Source organism: Diabrotica virgifera, chromosome 1 (assembly GCF_917563875.1).
Source record: "Diabrotica virgifera virgifera chromosome 1, PGI_DIABVI_V3a".
In the NCBI taxonomy this organism is placed as follows: domain Eukaryota; kingdom Metazoa; phylum Arthropoda; class Insecta; order Coleoptera; family Chrysomelidae; genus Diabrotica; species Diabrotica virgifera.
In genome coordinates, this window is record NC_065443.1 from 31098709 (window position 1) to 31113772 (window position 15064).

Sequence of the window (15064 nt, forward strand, 5' to 3'; positions counted from 1 at the left end):
TTGAAGTTTTAGACTGAGTAAATAAAAATAATAGTGTCAAGAAATATCAGAACTCACACCTGCTTAAATGCCTCATTTTAAAACCTGCGCAACGAAACTTCACCATTTGCGCTGTACCTCTAATCTTAATAATATGATAAAGCCAGTAATAATACATATTAATAGTATCCCAACAAATATAAAACAAACACAACATACATACAACCACTATAAACGAATCAGAAACGAAACGAATACGAAGGGAGACCAATAAAAAGGGAGAAAGAAAAGGGAACTAAAAAACGAAAAAAGGGAAAATATCTACCAGAACAACACAATAAAATTAAAAGTAGAAGAAGAACTAACTTAACCAATCAAAGTTGGTAATGGAATAAGCCAGGGGGATTCCCTGAGTCCTCTGTTGCTCAACTGATCATGGATGAAATAATGAAAGAAGTAAGAAAGAGAAATGGATACCAAATGGGAAAAAACAACTTAAATAATCTGCTATGCAGACGACGCAATACTAATTACTCAAAGTGAAGATGATTTACAACGTTTGCTTCACCAATTTAATACAACCGCTAGAAAATTTAACATGTTAATTTCCCCGAAAAAGACGAAACACATGGTTATAACAGCAAATCTACTAAGATAAAAATTAGAGCTGGAGGGTCAGATAGTAGAACAAGTGATGGAGTTTAAATATCTGGGCATCACACTATCTAGTTACGGAAAGCTCAAAACAGAATTAGAAAATCAAGTGAATAGAGCAAATAGAGCCACAGATTGCCTTGATGAAACAATATAGAGAAATAAAAATATCGACAAAGAACTGAAAGTCAGAATTTACAAAACGGTCATCAGATCAATAATGACACATACGCGGCAGAAACACGACCTGACATAGAGAAGACAAAAATAATGCTAGAAACAGCGGAGATGAAAACCCTTTGAAAAATCGATGGTAAGACTCTATGGGACAGAGCTAGAAGTACAGATGTACAATAGTCCAGGGCGGATCTGTTTTGAGATGGACGTTGAGAGGTGACTCAAATTTTTTTGCAGAAATTGCTTGAAAATAAATCAAATAATAATATTTGAGTTATCCTCCCTCTCAAAAAGGTCCGGAACATTGTTTAAATAATCAAAATGTCAAGAATTGAAGGAAAAATTCGATTTTTTTCCTCGTTTTTTGATTATAACTTTAAAAGTATTCATTTCCGAGAAAAGTTGTACTGACATAAAAGTTGCGTAATTCAATTTACTACAATATAGAATTGGTTAAAAATTCAAAAAATAGTCATCCTAGTTGCAAAATAGCAATAATTGCGGAAAAACCATACAAAAACAAGTATTCGCATTTTACGTTTTTCAACCATTTATGCTACACGTAGGACCTTCATATTTCACTCAGAAAAACTTTATTATACAGTAAAACAATACTGTAAATTTCATTAAGATCGGTTCAACAGATTTTGCAAAAAATAAATTTTGAAATACAGCTTTCGCAAAAAAAATTATTTTTTTCAAAATGTTACAGGACTGAAAATAAAGCAGATAGCAAGTTGAATTTTTTTTTGCTTATAGAAGTGTACTGTACCTTTCATTTGCAATTTTCAAAATTAAAATCGATTAATTACCACGGCGTCAGAAAATTTTTGAAATAAACAATAATTTTTGGTGCTACGCGCAGGACAGCGGTGGTCGATTCACACAGGTTGATTTCCACCAAAATTTCTTCCAATCTTTATCTAATATATTATTTTCTTACTCTATATTTTGTTGTATTTTAATTTTTTAATTCCACAAAAATCAAACTAATTTTATTATTCTTGTTGAAATATTGTTTAAACAATTGCATATGTTTAAAAATAATAAACTTTTATTATTTAAGTTAAAATATATGAACAAAGAAAGTTTTTGCTAATAAACGTGTTATTTCAAAGGATAGAGTATGTGTTTTTATTTTGCAATAAACAAATTTATTTATTTATATCGAAATGTCATAAAAATTAAAATGTATCAATCATTATCAAAGGTCATTGGAATGCCCAATCAGAGCAACCTATCCGCTGTCCTGCGCGTAGCACCAATAATTAATGTTTATTTTAAAAAATTCCTGACGCGTGGTGTCAAGCCATTTTAATTTTGCAAAATTGCAAATGAAAGGTAAAGTATACTTATATATGCAAAAAAATTTTCAACTTGCTATCTGCTTTATTTTCAGTCCTGTAACATTTTGAAAAAATGAATTTTTTTTACGAAAGCTGGATTGCAAAATTTATTTTGCAAAATCTATTGAACCGATCTAAATGAAATTTACAGTATTGTTTTACTGTATCATAAAATTTTTTAAGGTGAAATATGGAGGTCCTCCGTATAGCATAAATGGTTGAAAAACGTAAAATGCGAATACTTGTTTTTGTATGTTTTTTTCACAATTATTGCTATTTTTCAACAAGGGTGACTATTTCTTAAATTTCTAACCATTTTTATATTGTAGGAAATTTAATTACGCAACTTTTATGACAGTACAACTTTTCTCGAAAATGAATACTTTTAAAGTTATAATCAAAAAACCAAGAAAAAAATCGAATTTTTCCTTAATTTTTTGACATTTTGATTATTTAAACAATGTTCCGGACCTTTTTGAGAGGGAGGATAACTCAAATAATATTATTTGATTTATTTTCAAGCAATTTCTGCAAAAAAATTTGAGTCACCTCTCAACGTCCAAATGTACTAATATTTTTACAGATGCGCCCTGGTCTACAAGGGATATGCAAGGTGGACAACATTAATAACTGGGTAAGAAACAGAAGAATAGAATGGAATGGCCACATAAGCCTTCTTCTTCTTCTGGTAGCACTACAACCCGGGTTGGGTCTTGGCTGACGGCACAACTCGCTTCCATCTCGAACGGTCGTCCATGATAGTTGGGTCAGTGGGTAGCCCCATTGTTCTTAAATCTGACCATATATTGTTCTCCATCGCATTCGTGGGCGTCCTAAGGGCCTTCTTCCTGTGGAGGCTTCTTCCCAGATAAGTTTGGCAAAGCGGTTATTAGGGAGTCTATGGACATGGCCAGATCTTAGACGCTGAGATTTAATTTCTTGGACTATGTCACTCGCCCTATACATCTGCTTGACCTCAGTATTTGTTCTCATTCGGTATTAGTTGCTATTAGGGTCGTGATAGGGTCCAATGATTCTTTTGAGGATTTTTCTCTCAAAACATCGTAAGTTTTCTTTCAATTGCTTTGGTCTGAGTCCACGTCTCACACCTATACGTGAGCACCGGTCTGATCACTGTTTTATATTATTCTGATCTTTGATGCTCGTATTAGGCTCTTAGATTTAATAGTATTGTGGAGGCTATACATACATTTGTTTGCTGCCTGAATTCCCTCTTTAATCACTACCGTGTTATCGTTATCTGCAGTGATTGTTGCTCCAGGAGGTATTTAAAACTCTCCACCCTTTCAAAGTTATATGGGTCTGTTGTAGTAACATTTTGTCCTATTCTATCTCGTCCCGTTTGTCTGTTGATGCACATGTATTTGGTTTTCTCTTCATTTACCCTTAGACCAGTTTTCTTTGTCTCTACCTCCAATTTATTGAAAGTTTCCTTCACATTGGTGACTGTGTTTCCCACAATGTCAATGTTATCCGCGTATGCTAGTAGTAATTTTGGTCCATTTACTGTCAGTAATTCTGTTCTAATTTGTGCTGTTCTTACTACTTTCTCCAGGATTATATTAAAAAGGAAAGGTGACAGCGCATCTCCTTGTTCCAGGCCACTGCTTATTTCGAACGATTCTGAGAGTTTGTTACTTATCCGTACTCTGGATCTACAGCCGTTTACGCATATCTTAACAAGCTGGATAAGTTTTTTTGGAACTGAAAGTTCTGCCATTGCATTCCACATCTGATCCCTTTTAATGCTATCGTACGATTTCGTCGGAAATCTATGAAGAGATTATGGATAGTTCTATTGTATTCTTTTTCAAGCAGCTGTCTTAGAGTAAAACTCTGATCTATGGTATATCTATTTTTTCTGAAGCCGGCTTATTATTCCCCTATGAAATCTTCTACAAACGGTGTTAGCCTACTCAATAGGATGTTCGATAAGATTTTATACGCCGTATTAAGTAAGGAGATGCCTCTATAATTAGAGCACCTGGTTTTGTCTCTTGCTTTTGTCTTTTTTATGGATGGGGATTATTACACTTTCGTGCCATTTTGTTGGTATTTTCTCTTCTTTCCATGTAAGTGTTATTAGTTTGTGTATTTGTCTATGTAAAGTTTCTCCTCCGTACTTAAGGAACTCAGACGGTATGTTGTCGGAGCCTGGAGCTTTTGCGTTCTTTAATTTGTTAATTGCTTGCAATGTTTCGTCTATGTTTGGGTCTTCTACCGGTCGGTCCACTCCAAGATATATATCTTCTCCATGTTCCTCCTCTTGATGTATGTTTAGTAAATTGCTGAAATAGTCTTGCCATGTTAGGAGCAGTTCCTCTTCGTTGTATATTAATTCATCATTTTTTCTGAGTACAGACACGCATCTAGGTCTAAAGCCTCTCTTTTCGTTTGACACGGATTTGTAAAATGCTCGACTATTTGACTGTTGTCTATTCCTTTCCATTTTTTAATATTGCTGTTGTTCATATTTCCTTTTTTCTCTCTGATTAAATTTCTTGTCTCGGCGTGAAGTTGCATAATTTTCTTTCTTGTTGAAGCATAATGTTTCGCTTTTTCTGTCTGTCTTGTAGTTTTTCTTGGCATTCTCTATCAAACCATTTCCTTGTTCTCTTCCTGCTTTTCCCTATTATTAGTTCTGCCGACTCCGTAATTGAATTTTCCATTTGTTGCCACAGCCTTTCGACACAATTGCTCTGGTGTACTGTATTTAGATGCTGTTGGATTTCCTGTTCGTAATTTTCTCGGATTTATTCATTTTGCATTTTCTCAATGTTCCACTGTCCCAATTCGTTCATTTTAGGTTTCTGTGAAGATATTCTCAACATGATTTTTGCCCTTACTAGGTAATGGTCTGTATCTCCATCTATTCCCCTGAGGCTTCTTACATCTAAAATAGCACATTACTTCCATGTCTAGCATCGATAATTACGTGGTCAATTTGGTTCCGCGTAGAGTAGTCATTAGAAACCCAAGTATGTTTATGGATGTTTTTATGTTGGAACATAAACCACATAACCACAGTTCCAGTGGAACCACATAAGCCGAATGACAACAAATAGAGTAGTAAGGACAGCGAGAGACGGTTCCCCAATAGGAAGACGATCAGTGGGAAGACCGCAAAAACAGTGGAACTACAACAACTGGAACTGGAGGCACGTTGAAAAAAACAATAGACACTCATGTCTACAGAAAAAAAGAAGAAGAAGAACAGTATACCACATTATTATTTAAAAAGATCAAATGGCTATTAAATATATAGCTAACCTTATACCAAAACGAATATTAAGGACAGTAGGAACTTAGTTACAAACTGTTGAAAATCATCTCATTTTACTATTTTATTGGGAAATAAGCCACAATTTAAGTTAAAAATGAAATTTATTGACGTTTCGACTTCCACTTCGGAAATAGTTGTCGAAGTACAAAATATTAATATTACCCAATAACGATTTCTAAAGTGGAAGTCGAAACGTCAATAAATATCAAACGTAACACTTTGGCATCTAGTACAGTCGGAAATATGAAAGATTACCATGAACGATCATATCGATCACTTATTTTGTATTTGCTATCTTTTTCTATAACAAACGTTTGTTATTTATAGAAAAAGACAGCAAGTACAAAATAAGTGATTGATGTGATCGTTCATGGGTATACGCTCTGAGCTTCGCTGGTGTCGCTCCTAGCGGACTACTAATTCAACTTTCACCGGTAATTTTTAAATTCATTATTTAATTGTTATCGCCTAATATTTACAAAGCAAAAAAGTAATTAAATTGTAATCGATTTTTTTTAAGATTTAGCTAATCATTTTGACGTTCTATTAATAAAATATGAATTTCTTACTTCGGATACTTTCACAATTATCGTGTAGAGATTAATAGATTAATTTATAATTACATATTACGGAACATTAAAAAAACTTAAATTCAGCATTTAAAACGTAAGTATATTTAAGGTAAAAATATATACCACAGCTTTGACGAACTAATATTTTTTATAATTAATGTTTTTAATTTTAATTTTAAATTAATCACTTTGACATTTATGTCAAATTTCCGGTAAAGGTTTACAGACTTGTCACTACTGGCGCTCGCGAATTTGTAAATATCCCCTCTACGTACGAGCTCACAGCCTATACGCTCTGAGCTTCGCTGGTGTCGCTCCTAGCGGATTAGTAATGCAACTTTCACCGGTAATTTTTAAATTTATTATTTAATTGTTATCAAAAAAGATTTTGCTAATCATTTTGACGTTCTATTGATGAAATATTAATTTCTTACTTCGGATACTTTCACAATTATCGTGTAGATGGCGCTAAGATTAATAGATTAATTTATAATTACATATTACGGAACATTAAAAAAACTTAAATTTAGTATTTCAAACGTAAGTATATTTAAGGTAAAAATATATACCACAGCTTTGACCAACTAATATTTTTTATAATTAATGTTTTTATTTTTAATTTTAAATTAATATTTTTGACATTTATGTCAAATTTCCAGTAAACGTTTACAGACTTGTCACTACTGGCGCTCGCGAATTTTTAAATATTCCCTCTACGTACGAGCTCACAGCGTATAGGGCTTTTCATCGACTGTCAATTGTTTCGAGCTTCTATCATGTGTCACATAATATTAATATATCTACGTCATACCTATTTGGTTTGTATTATTGTAGATATCAATAACGTACGACGTAGATATATTATTATGTGACACATGACACAAGCTCGAAACAAATGACTGTGAATGAAAAGCCCTATTCTTTCATTTTTCCGACTGTATCTCAGGTTGAAATTCAACTTGCGATCACTCACTCGTTTATCAGACAATTCAAGTATTTAAACTGCCTGACTTGTTCGATTTCTTCTCCAGCTACATATTATATATTTGCTGAAGTAACGATGAAATACAATTAAGAAATAAATTAAAATAAGAATGAATCGAAATTTATTACGGGCATTACTTAAGTAATAAGTAACAGAAGAGACTTTAGCAAGTAAAATATTGTCATGTATCTCTGGTAACAAGAAAAAATATTTGAGACACAATAGAGAAACAGAGAGATGTCTTGGATGAGCCACTCAAGACTGTGGTTGCACTACAAAAAACTTGTAAATAAAATAAGAATATTCAATTTTCGATAGAAGAGGAACACACACAAGAAAACAGTTTGCTTTTTTATTGTTTTAAGCAAGACAAAATAAGTACCTAAAGGTTTAAGTAATTTGGGTTTTAAAATATACCATGTGTTTAATTTTAGAAAATTGTAGTACTTTTTAATGTTTTCGTTCCCCCTTTAGTTGTTCATTTGGTATTTACAGGTAATTGCGGTCCAATACAGATGTAATTTACAGATGTAATTTGCTATTTCGAGTAGGGATGCATGCAGTTTTCCGATAGTTATTTATTTTCATTGACTTATAGTAGGCTAATTTAATACTTTAAAGCATGTAAACAACAATTTAAATTCACCCGCCGTTTCGTTTTGCGGTTATTAGCGCAACTACTCCAAATTTCACTGAAGATGGGCTGCTAAGTCAAAAAACGTTCGTTCTGAACAACTATTGTAACCCATTTGGAATTTTAATTAAATTTTTAATAATTAAATACTTATACTAATTACATAAGTTTTTTACTTTGCTATTAAAGTTTTTTATATGTTTTTAATTTTTAGAACTCTTCCATACCGAAAGCTCGCACGTAAGAAACCTGAAGGTTCTCTACAAGATCTTTTATAAAAAAATCCAAGAGAGTCATACCCTAAAACCAGACGAGCTAAATCTAATATTTCCAAACATTAAAGAAATTCTCGATATCCACACAGATTTCAATAAAGAAATGAGAAAAAGGCGAAGGGAGGACGCCATAGTAAGAGAAGTAGGAAGCCTATTAGCAAACATGTTCGGTGAACGAGATGGAGAGTCGTTAAAGAAGGCCGCGGCAACGTTTTGTGAGAGGCAACAGATGGCGCTGGAATTTATTAAGAAGAGACGGGAAAGGGATTCTAAGTTCGATGCTGTGCTTACGGAGTGTGAAAAGAAGAGGCAGTGCAGGTAATAGAATATTTATTTTTTTCATAATTTAAAATAATATAAAGATTCTTTTATAATACTCCTATGAACGAATATTGAAAACTAAAGATATTTTGGTATAGATATATTTTGAACAAAGTAAACACTCATCTGCGTAGACAAACAAACATCGTAAGTAACTCAAAACAACAAAAACATCAGACGAACTCACAGATCTGATAATGTCACTGTAGTCGCTTTTGTCTCATTAGGCTTGTCATAGGCGTAGAACCTTAAATGTTTGTAGCAAAAAAATCAAAGAAATTAAAATTGTATAAAACATAATTCTCTCCCATTTTTGTTTACGCATATTTATAGCTATCGTAAAGTTAATACTAAACAAGATAATTGAATTATTATACTTACTGACTATTTTCCCCATTAACTCGGAAAATATCGATAGCATTAAAGAATTTGCAAAGAGGAAATTGTAGGAAATCGCAATTGTATCCATTTTCTCGAAAAGTTGAAAATTCCCGAAATATTGATCAAAAATACCCCCAAGATATTGGTTTACATACTCACCTATGTTTAGGGATCTATGCCACATACAAGACATGGTAGGATGGTGAAATAAGAAAAAAACCTCCATTTGTTAAACCAAAGCCAATTATAGTACCAAAATTAGCGTCGTATGGAAGAACATATTCAAAAGATAACCAGAGAGACTGCTCACAGCATGACAACATGAGCACTGCTCAGTATCCTCATCAAAGAACATTATATTCACGTCATTGAAGTCACATTCAGTCACATTATTTAACCACTGTCTCTACGTATGGTACAGACTTGTCTGTATGTATGGTACATCTTAAAATTGTTACGTTGCTAATTCTCTGGATATTATGTGGCAGTAAACTGGTTGGTTGAAATACTTAGGAAAACCGGAAGGCCTTTAGGTAAAAGTGGCCAAGAGAGTAAAGAGAAACTGTGAGATATAGATCTTTTGTAGTTACAAATTTTCAGAAATATGCATGTAGTGTATTTTACACTAGCATATTAGAGACCTCACCTAGCATCTTGTGTGAAGGTGACCGAAATATAATTTAATGGAAGGTATGATTAAGCTTTAATAACTTGAAGAAAGTGATATTAAGTAGTAAAATGTATGTAATCAGTATGCTTTCTTACGGGTATCTTTATTTATCATGACGTATCATCTATGTAAAATAACTACATGGTGTGAACTCCATTTTAACACATTATTTTTGTAAAAATTTTCAAATCGGTATGGTGTATCATCCAAGTAGAACGGGTTGCCTACTTTGGTATCTAATATACCTTTTGTATAACTAGAACAGATAATGCAGAAACTTAACAACGTAAGTCAAGAATATGGACTAACAATCAATATAAGCAACACAAAAATTATAATAACTTATCGAGCTAGAAATAATCTAGCACAAGTCACAATCATAATGGAATACGAAGTAGTGAGAAAATTTAATTGCCTAGGATCGATAATAACAAATAATGGCGAGATAACGACTAACAATGGCTAAGTGAGCAATAGAAAAACTGACGAAAAATATATGCCTTTGAAAGGTGACACAAACAGAATTAATGCCTTTGAGATGTGGGTATACAGTGATGACCGTGCTAATAGCCGGCAAAATAGCGCAAAAGATGAAAAACGTATTAAGTTGTGAGATAAAAAGAAATGAAACTAGTCGAGCTGGTAAATTTAGCGATATTAACATATAAATTCACATTATATTGATTGTTTCCCACCTTTGCACGTATCAGAGGAGTATGTGAACTAAAACTGTCACTGACAGTGGCAGTTGCTAAACTCGTCCGATACGTCTAAAGGTGGGAAACAATCAATATAATGTAAATTTTTAGGTTAATATCGCTAAATTTCCCAGATCGACTAGTTTCATTTCTTTTTATGTCACAACTTAATACGTTTTCCATCTTTTGTGCTATTTTGCCGGTTATTAGCGCGCTTATAACTGTAGAGGAGAATATTACGAATTCCAAGGACAGCACTTCATACAAATGAGTGTGCTTCAAGAACTAAATATTAATACCAGACTGATTACAACAATAAACAGAAATGGTCTGAGGTACTTTGGTCATATCACTAGATGGAAAGGGGCTGGAAAGACTGATCGTCCAAGGTAGACCGTCCAAGACATAAGGCGGAAGATTAAGAGGCAGATCTTCACAGTGTTCTGATCAAATTTAAAAAATCACAGGGTTCTCCCTTCCTGAAGCATCTCACAAAGCTCAAAATACTGGTGAATGGTCAATCAAACGTCACGACGTCATCATATCCTTGCTTAGTATAATGGACTGATGGAGAGACCAGTTAAAATATGATACAGGATATGATATAACTTTTGATATCTATATTTGTTAATTTTTGAGATACTGATAAAACTGTCATTTCTAGGGAGGGAGGTACTAGGTACAATAAATAAAATTGTTACTAGAGGTATATTATGTCGCTAAGTTAAGTAGTTTACAAACATTAACATTTGGACTTAATATGTCAAAACTTAACATATTTTACACGATTCTGTCTTTCACCCCATTCCCATTATTGTAAATATCTTAACTAAATATCTTATTCATTTTTAGGCGGTTACCTTTCCAAGGAATTCTGCCAACAGAAATGCAGAGGCTTACCAAATACCCCCTTCTTATTGAAAGGCTGATGCATAGCGTGGAATCAAATAAAGACAACGATCAAGCGCTTAGTCAACTAGAGGAGCTAGCGAATTTGAAAAGGGCTCATCAGATGTCCAAAGAGATCTTGAACCAGGTCAACGAAGCAGCCAAACTAGCACATAACAAACACAGGCTGGAAGAAATACAGAAACATTTGGATACCAGCGGATTCGAGAGATCTGAGCAACCAATAGCACAAGAATTTAGGACTTTAGATTTATCGAAATTTAGGTAAATTTATATTATTTAGGTATAAATTTAATATTTTATTCCCCGGTTTCACTTTTGCGTATAATAATGTATTCTTGTGGATTTCTCCAATCGAAGCTCTACGATTTTCTTTTTAAAATCGACCGGCTCTTATTTGTTTCCTTTATGTATTTATGATTTAATAAATTTATTAATATTTTGCATTCTGATAACAATTTCCGAAGTGGAAATCGAAACGTCAAATAAACTTAATTTCAAAGTAAAATTGTGGCTTATTCCCAACTAAAACAGTAAATCTAGTTCTACTTACTTAATTCGTTATATGTGGAGCGTATGACCAGAACAGTTAGTCCTTGTCTGTGTTATATTCTGCGAACATTTGTCAAATTGTATGAAAGTTACTTAGAATTGGGTGTCCGGCTTTCTACATTCCTGTCAGTTGCCTAATGTTTTGTCAGCATTCTACCCAAATACTAAAACTAGCCTTGACCGTTCAGTGCAAGGACTTACTTTCTCTGTCATCTCTGTCGGGGACGACCTGTGGAGGTGCCTTCCTATATAGCCTGGGAGGTAGTGTCAAATTTAACCGGAGCATTTTAGCATGGCTGTTTTCTTTTTATTTAGTGAGGTGTTCCAAAGCTTATCAACAAATGATGTCTCATCTGGCCTAAAACCGAGAATTTTAGCCAAGAAAAGGTAAAATGTGAAACTTGATGGAAAAACTCTACAACTTATATGTCAAATATTTATCTCCGTAACTTAGCCAAGAATACCCAGCTACTGGCTTTCACCCAGACGACTCGGGTTCAATTCCTGGCCCTGAAAACCTTTTTTTGTTTTTAAAATTGACATTTTGATTTGAAAAATAATTATTTTTTTATAATACCACGTTTTTATTATTTATACGACACAATATAAAAAAGTCTGTATGTCTTTTATAGAATCGTAAACTATGCATTTGATCATAATATGATAATATCATAATATTATTATGATTAACCTCCTTAATAAACAAGGGTGCTGTACATAATCCCCTAAAGTTTCCTTAGTTAGTACGACCAATCTAAGTGAAAAAAGGAGTTCCCCCCGACGTGCTTTTTTTTATTTTTTTGGACCCTAATTTTCCACTTTTCTATCACCAACCCCTTATGAATCTAAGTATTTCCTTGTTCTCTATAATATATAAAAATTAATGTTTGTCTGTATGCCCCTTATCGAATCGTAAACTATGCATTTGATCATATGATGACCTCAAGCAAAGTTGTTCTACATGAACCCTGGAAGGTTTTTGAGTTGATACTAGAACCACAAAAGCAATATTGTTTATTAGAAAAAAAGTATACGCAATATTTTTGAGTATTTTTTGGCTTTCTGGTAATTTTTAGGTATTTAACTTTTAAACATTATTTTTTAGCTCTAAGGCGGTACGAAGTTTGCCGGATCAGCTAGTTAATAATAAAAAAATATTCTTGAACTATGTAGTTTGGCATATATTAAAAAGTATAAATCATTACTTTATGAATTTTTAATTCAGTCAATTTGTACTCTATGAGTGGGAAGGTTTTGGGGTAGTTCTGATTTCTTTCATTATATATGTATTTTGGGCTGCTAAATCCGAATATGAGGTTTGCGGACAAAATTGCGCGACGGAACATTGAGTAAATCACGAAAAAAGCGAAAAATTTCTGCTTTTTCCCGCTTTTTTCTTAAATCTCGAAAACTATTAACTTTTAGTAACCAGTCTGTTAACAGAAATTAAAGTACTTAAAGTTCTCTACAAATATCACTATCTACTTTTTTTTTTCAGACCAACCGTTCGGTCTAAAGTGCAAGTTGAAAATTGACAATTTTTAACGGTTTCTGCAAAACCCACTTTTTACATTTCAAAACTTTATTTTTTATTAGAATGCTGTCATTTGATAAATTTCTCCTAGTTTTCTACACAAATAATTAAAAAGAAAAAAAAGGTCGAAATTGTACAAACTCAGTATCAGAAAACTTCACAATCACTTCGATGGCATCGTGTCCTGGCTCAGAGTCTGATTTCTCAATCATCAGCTTCAGGGGTCGTTCTCCTGGAAAATAAAAGAGGTAGTGAGAGACTGACTTCTGATCATAATATATCAAGGAGAAATGAATGATCACGAAATATCTTATGAGATTCTACATACCTCTGTCTCTTTCTTCAGTCTCTTCTACGTCTATATCAAAACTATTTTTCGGGACCTCAATGTTGTCACACAGTAATTCGCATGATGTGCAAATTGGGGAAAAATGAAGACCCGCCTTCCTGCATCCACAATTGCACTGACAGCCCTTTTAACATTTACAAGAAATATACCGTAGTAGTGAGTTTGGTGCAGGGTCCAAAGTGGTTGGCACTGGCACGAGACCACTAGTAGTTTTTTTCAACCCCACTCACTTGGATCTTTTTGTTGCTCGTCAAGTGTGGCTTGATAGAAAGATAATCATTGCTGCATCTGATAGTAAACTCTAAGTGAATGTTCTCGTGCAGCAGATTCGGTAGGGGGTAATGAGACAATGTTGGTCTTATTTGTGTATGATGAAGATACGTATTGCCTGTATCTCAAATCGTTCAGACTGGTCTCTCTTTTCTTCCATATAGAGCTATGCCATATGAGAAACATGTTTCCTGCTGTAGCAACCGCATCCTGATGTGCATTAGGGTCTTTAAAAGCCTCCATGGTTAGTTGTAAGTCTGTGTTCTTCTGCAAGACTTTAAGGAATTTCAGTTTTCCCTGCTTAAACAATGCGGAAGTAGTATCACAACCACTCATCGCATGACATGCGATCCTACATTGTAGGAATAAGATATGGTCCATTAGGATTTTTTCAGCAGCCAGATGAGGGTTGTAGAAGTTTTGCGAAACCGTTCCTTTTCCTGATTTCAGAAAAAATATATTTTTTGTGTTAGGACTACACAGGCCAATCAAAATGACCAGAAGGTCGATATCTTTCCCCACCACTGTCACATGTCCACTTATCGGTGCTATCTCAAGAGCTGTCGTAATAATTAGAATATCAGCATTCTCCACAGGATGGAGGATGTAAATTTATCAAATGAAATTCTAATAAAAAATAAAGTTTTGGAATGTAAAAAGTGGGTTTTGCAGAGACCGTTAAAAATTGGCAATTTTCAACTTGCACTTTAGACCAAACGGTTCGTCTGAAAAAAAAAAAGTAAATATGTAGTGATATTTTTAGAGAATTTTAAGTACATACTTTAATGTCTGTTAACAGACCATTTACTAAAAGTTAATAGTTTTCCATATTTAAGCAAAAAAGCGGGAAAAAGCAGAAATTTTTCGCTTTTTTGCGATTTACTTAATGTTCCGTCACGAAATTTCTCCGCAAACCTCATATTCGGATTCAGCAGACCAAAATACATACCTAACAAAAGAAATCAAAACTACCTCAAAACTTTCCTAGGCAAAACACAATTTGATTGAATTAGGTATTTAGATTGTAAGAAAAAAGCGTCAGCTGAATATATATGATCAAATGCAAAGTTTACGAGTCTATAAAAGACATACAGACTTCTTTGTGTCGTATAAATAATAAAAACGTGGTATTATCAAAAAATAATTATTTTTCAAATCAAAATGTCAATTTTAAGAAGTCAAAAGATTTTCAGGGCCAGGAATTGAATCCAAGTCGTCTAGGTGAAAGCCAGTAGCTAGGTACTCTTGGCTATTATACACGTAAGTCACGGAGATAAATATTTGACATATAAGTTGTAGCGTTTTTCCATCAAGTTTCACATTTTACCTTTTCTTGGCTAAAATCCCCGGTTTTGGGCTAGCTGACACATCATTGGTTAATAAGCTTTGGAACACCAAACTAAATAAAAAGAAAACAGCCATGCTAAAATGCTCCGGTTAAATTTGACACTACC

The 15064-nt window shown here is 33.5% G+C and overlaps 1 protein-coding gene across 5 annotated transcripts in view; it reads left to right on the forward strand.

Annotated features, from left to right (window-relative positions):
* LOC114328206 (rho guanine nucleotide exchange factor 11) overlaps positions 1-15064 on the forward strand; it is a 767005-nt gene that overhangs the window by 673824 nt on the left and 78117 nt on the right. For all 5 annotated transcript variants that reach the window (XM_028276988.2, XM_028276990.2, XM_028276989.2 and 2 more), the window contains 2 exons: positions 7866-8244; positions 10849-11169. In XM_028276988.2, the coding sequence (XP_028132789.2) occupies positions 7866-8244; positions 10849-11169 (700 nt within the window). The remainder of the gene's footprint in view (positions 1-7865; positions 8245-10848; positions 11170-15064) is intronic.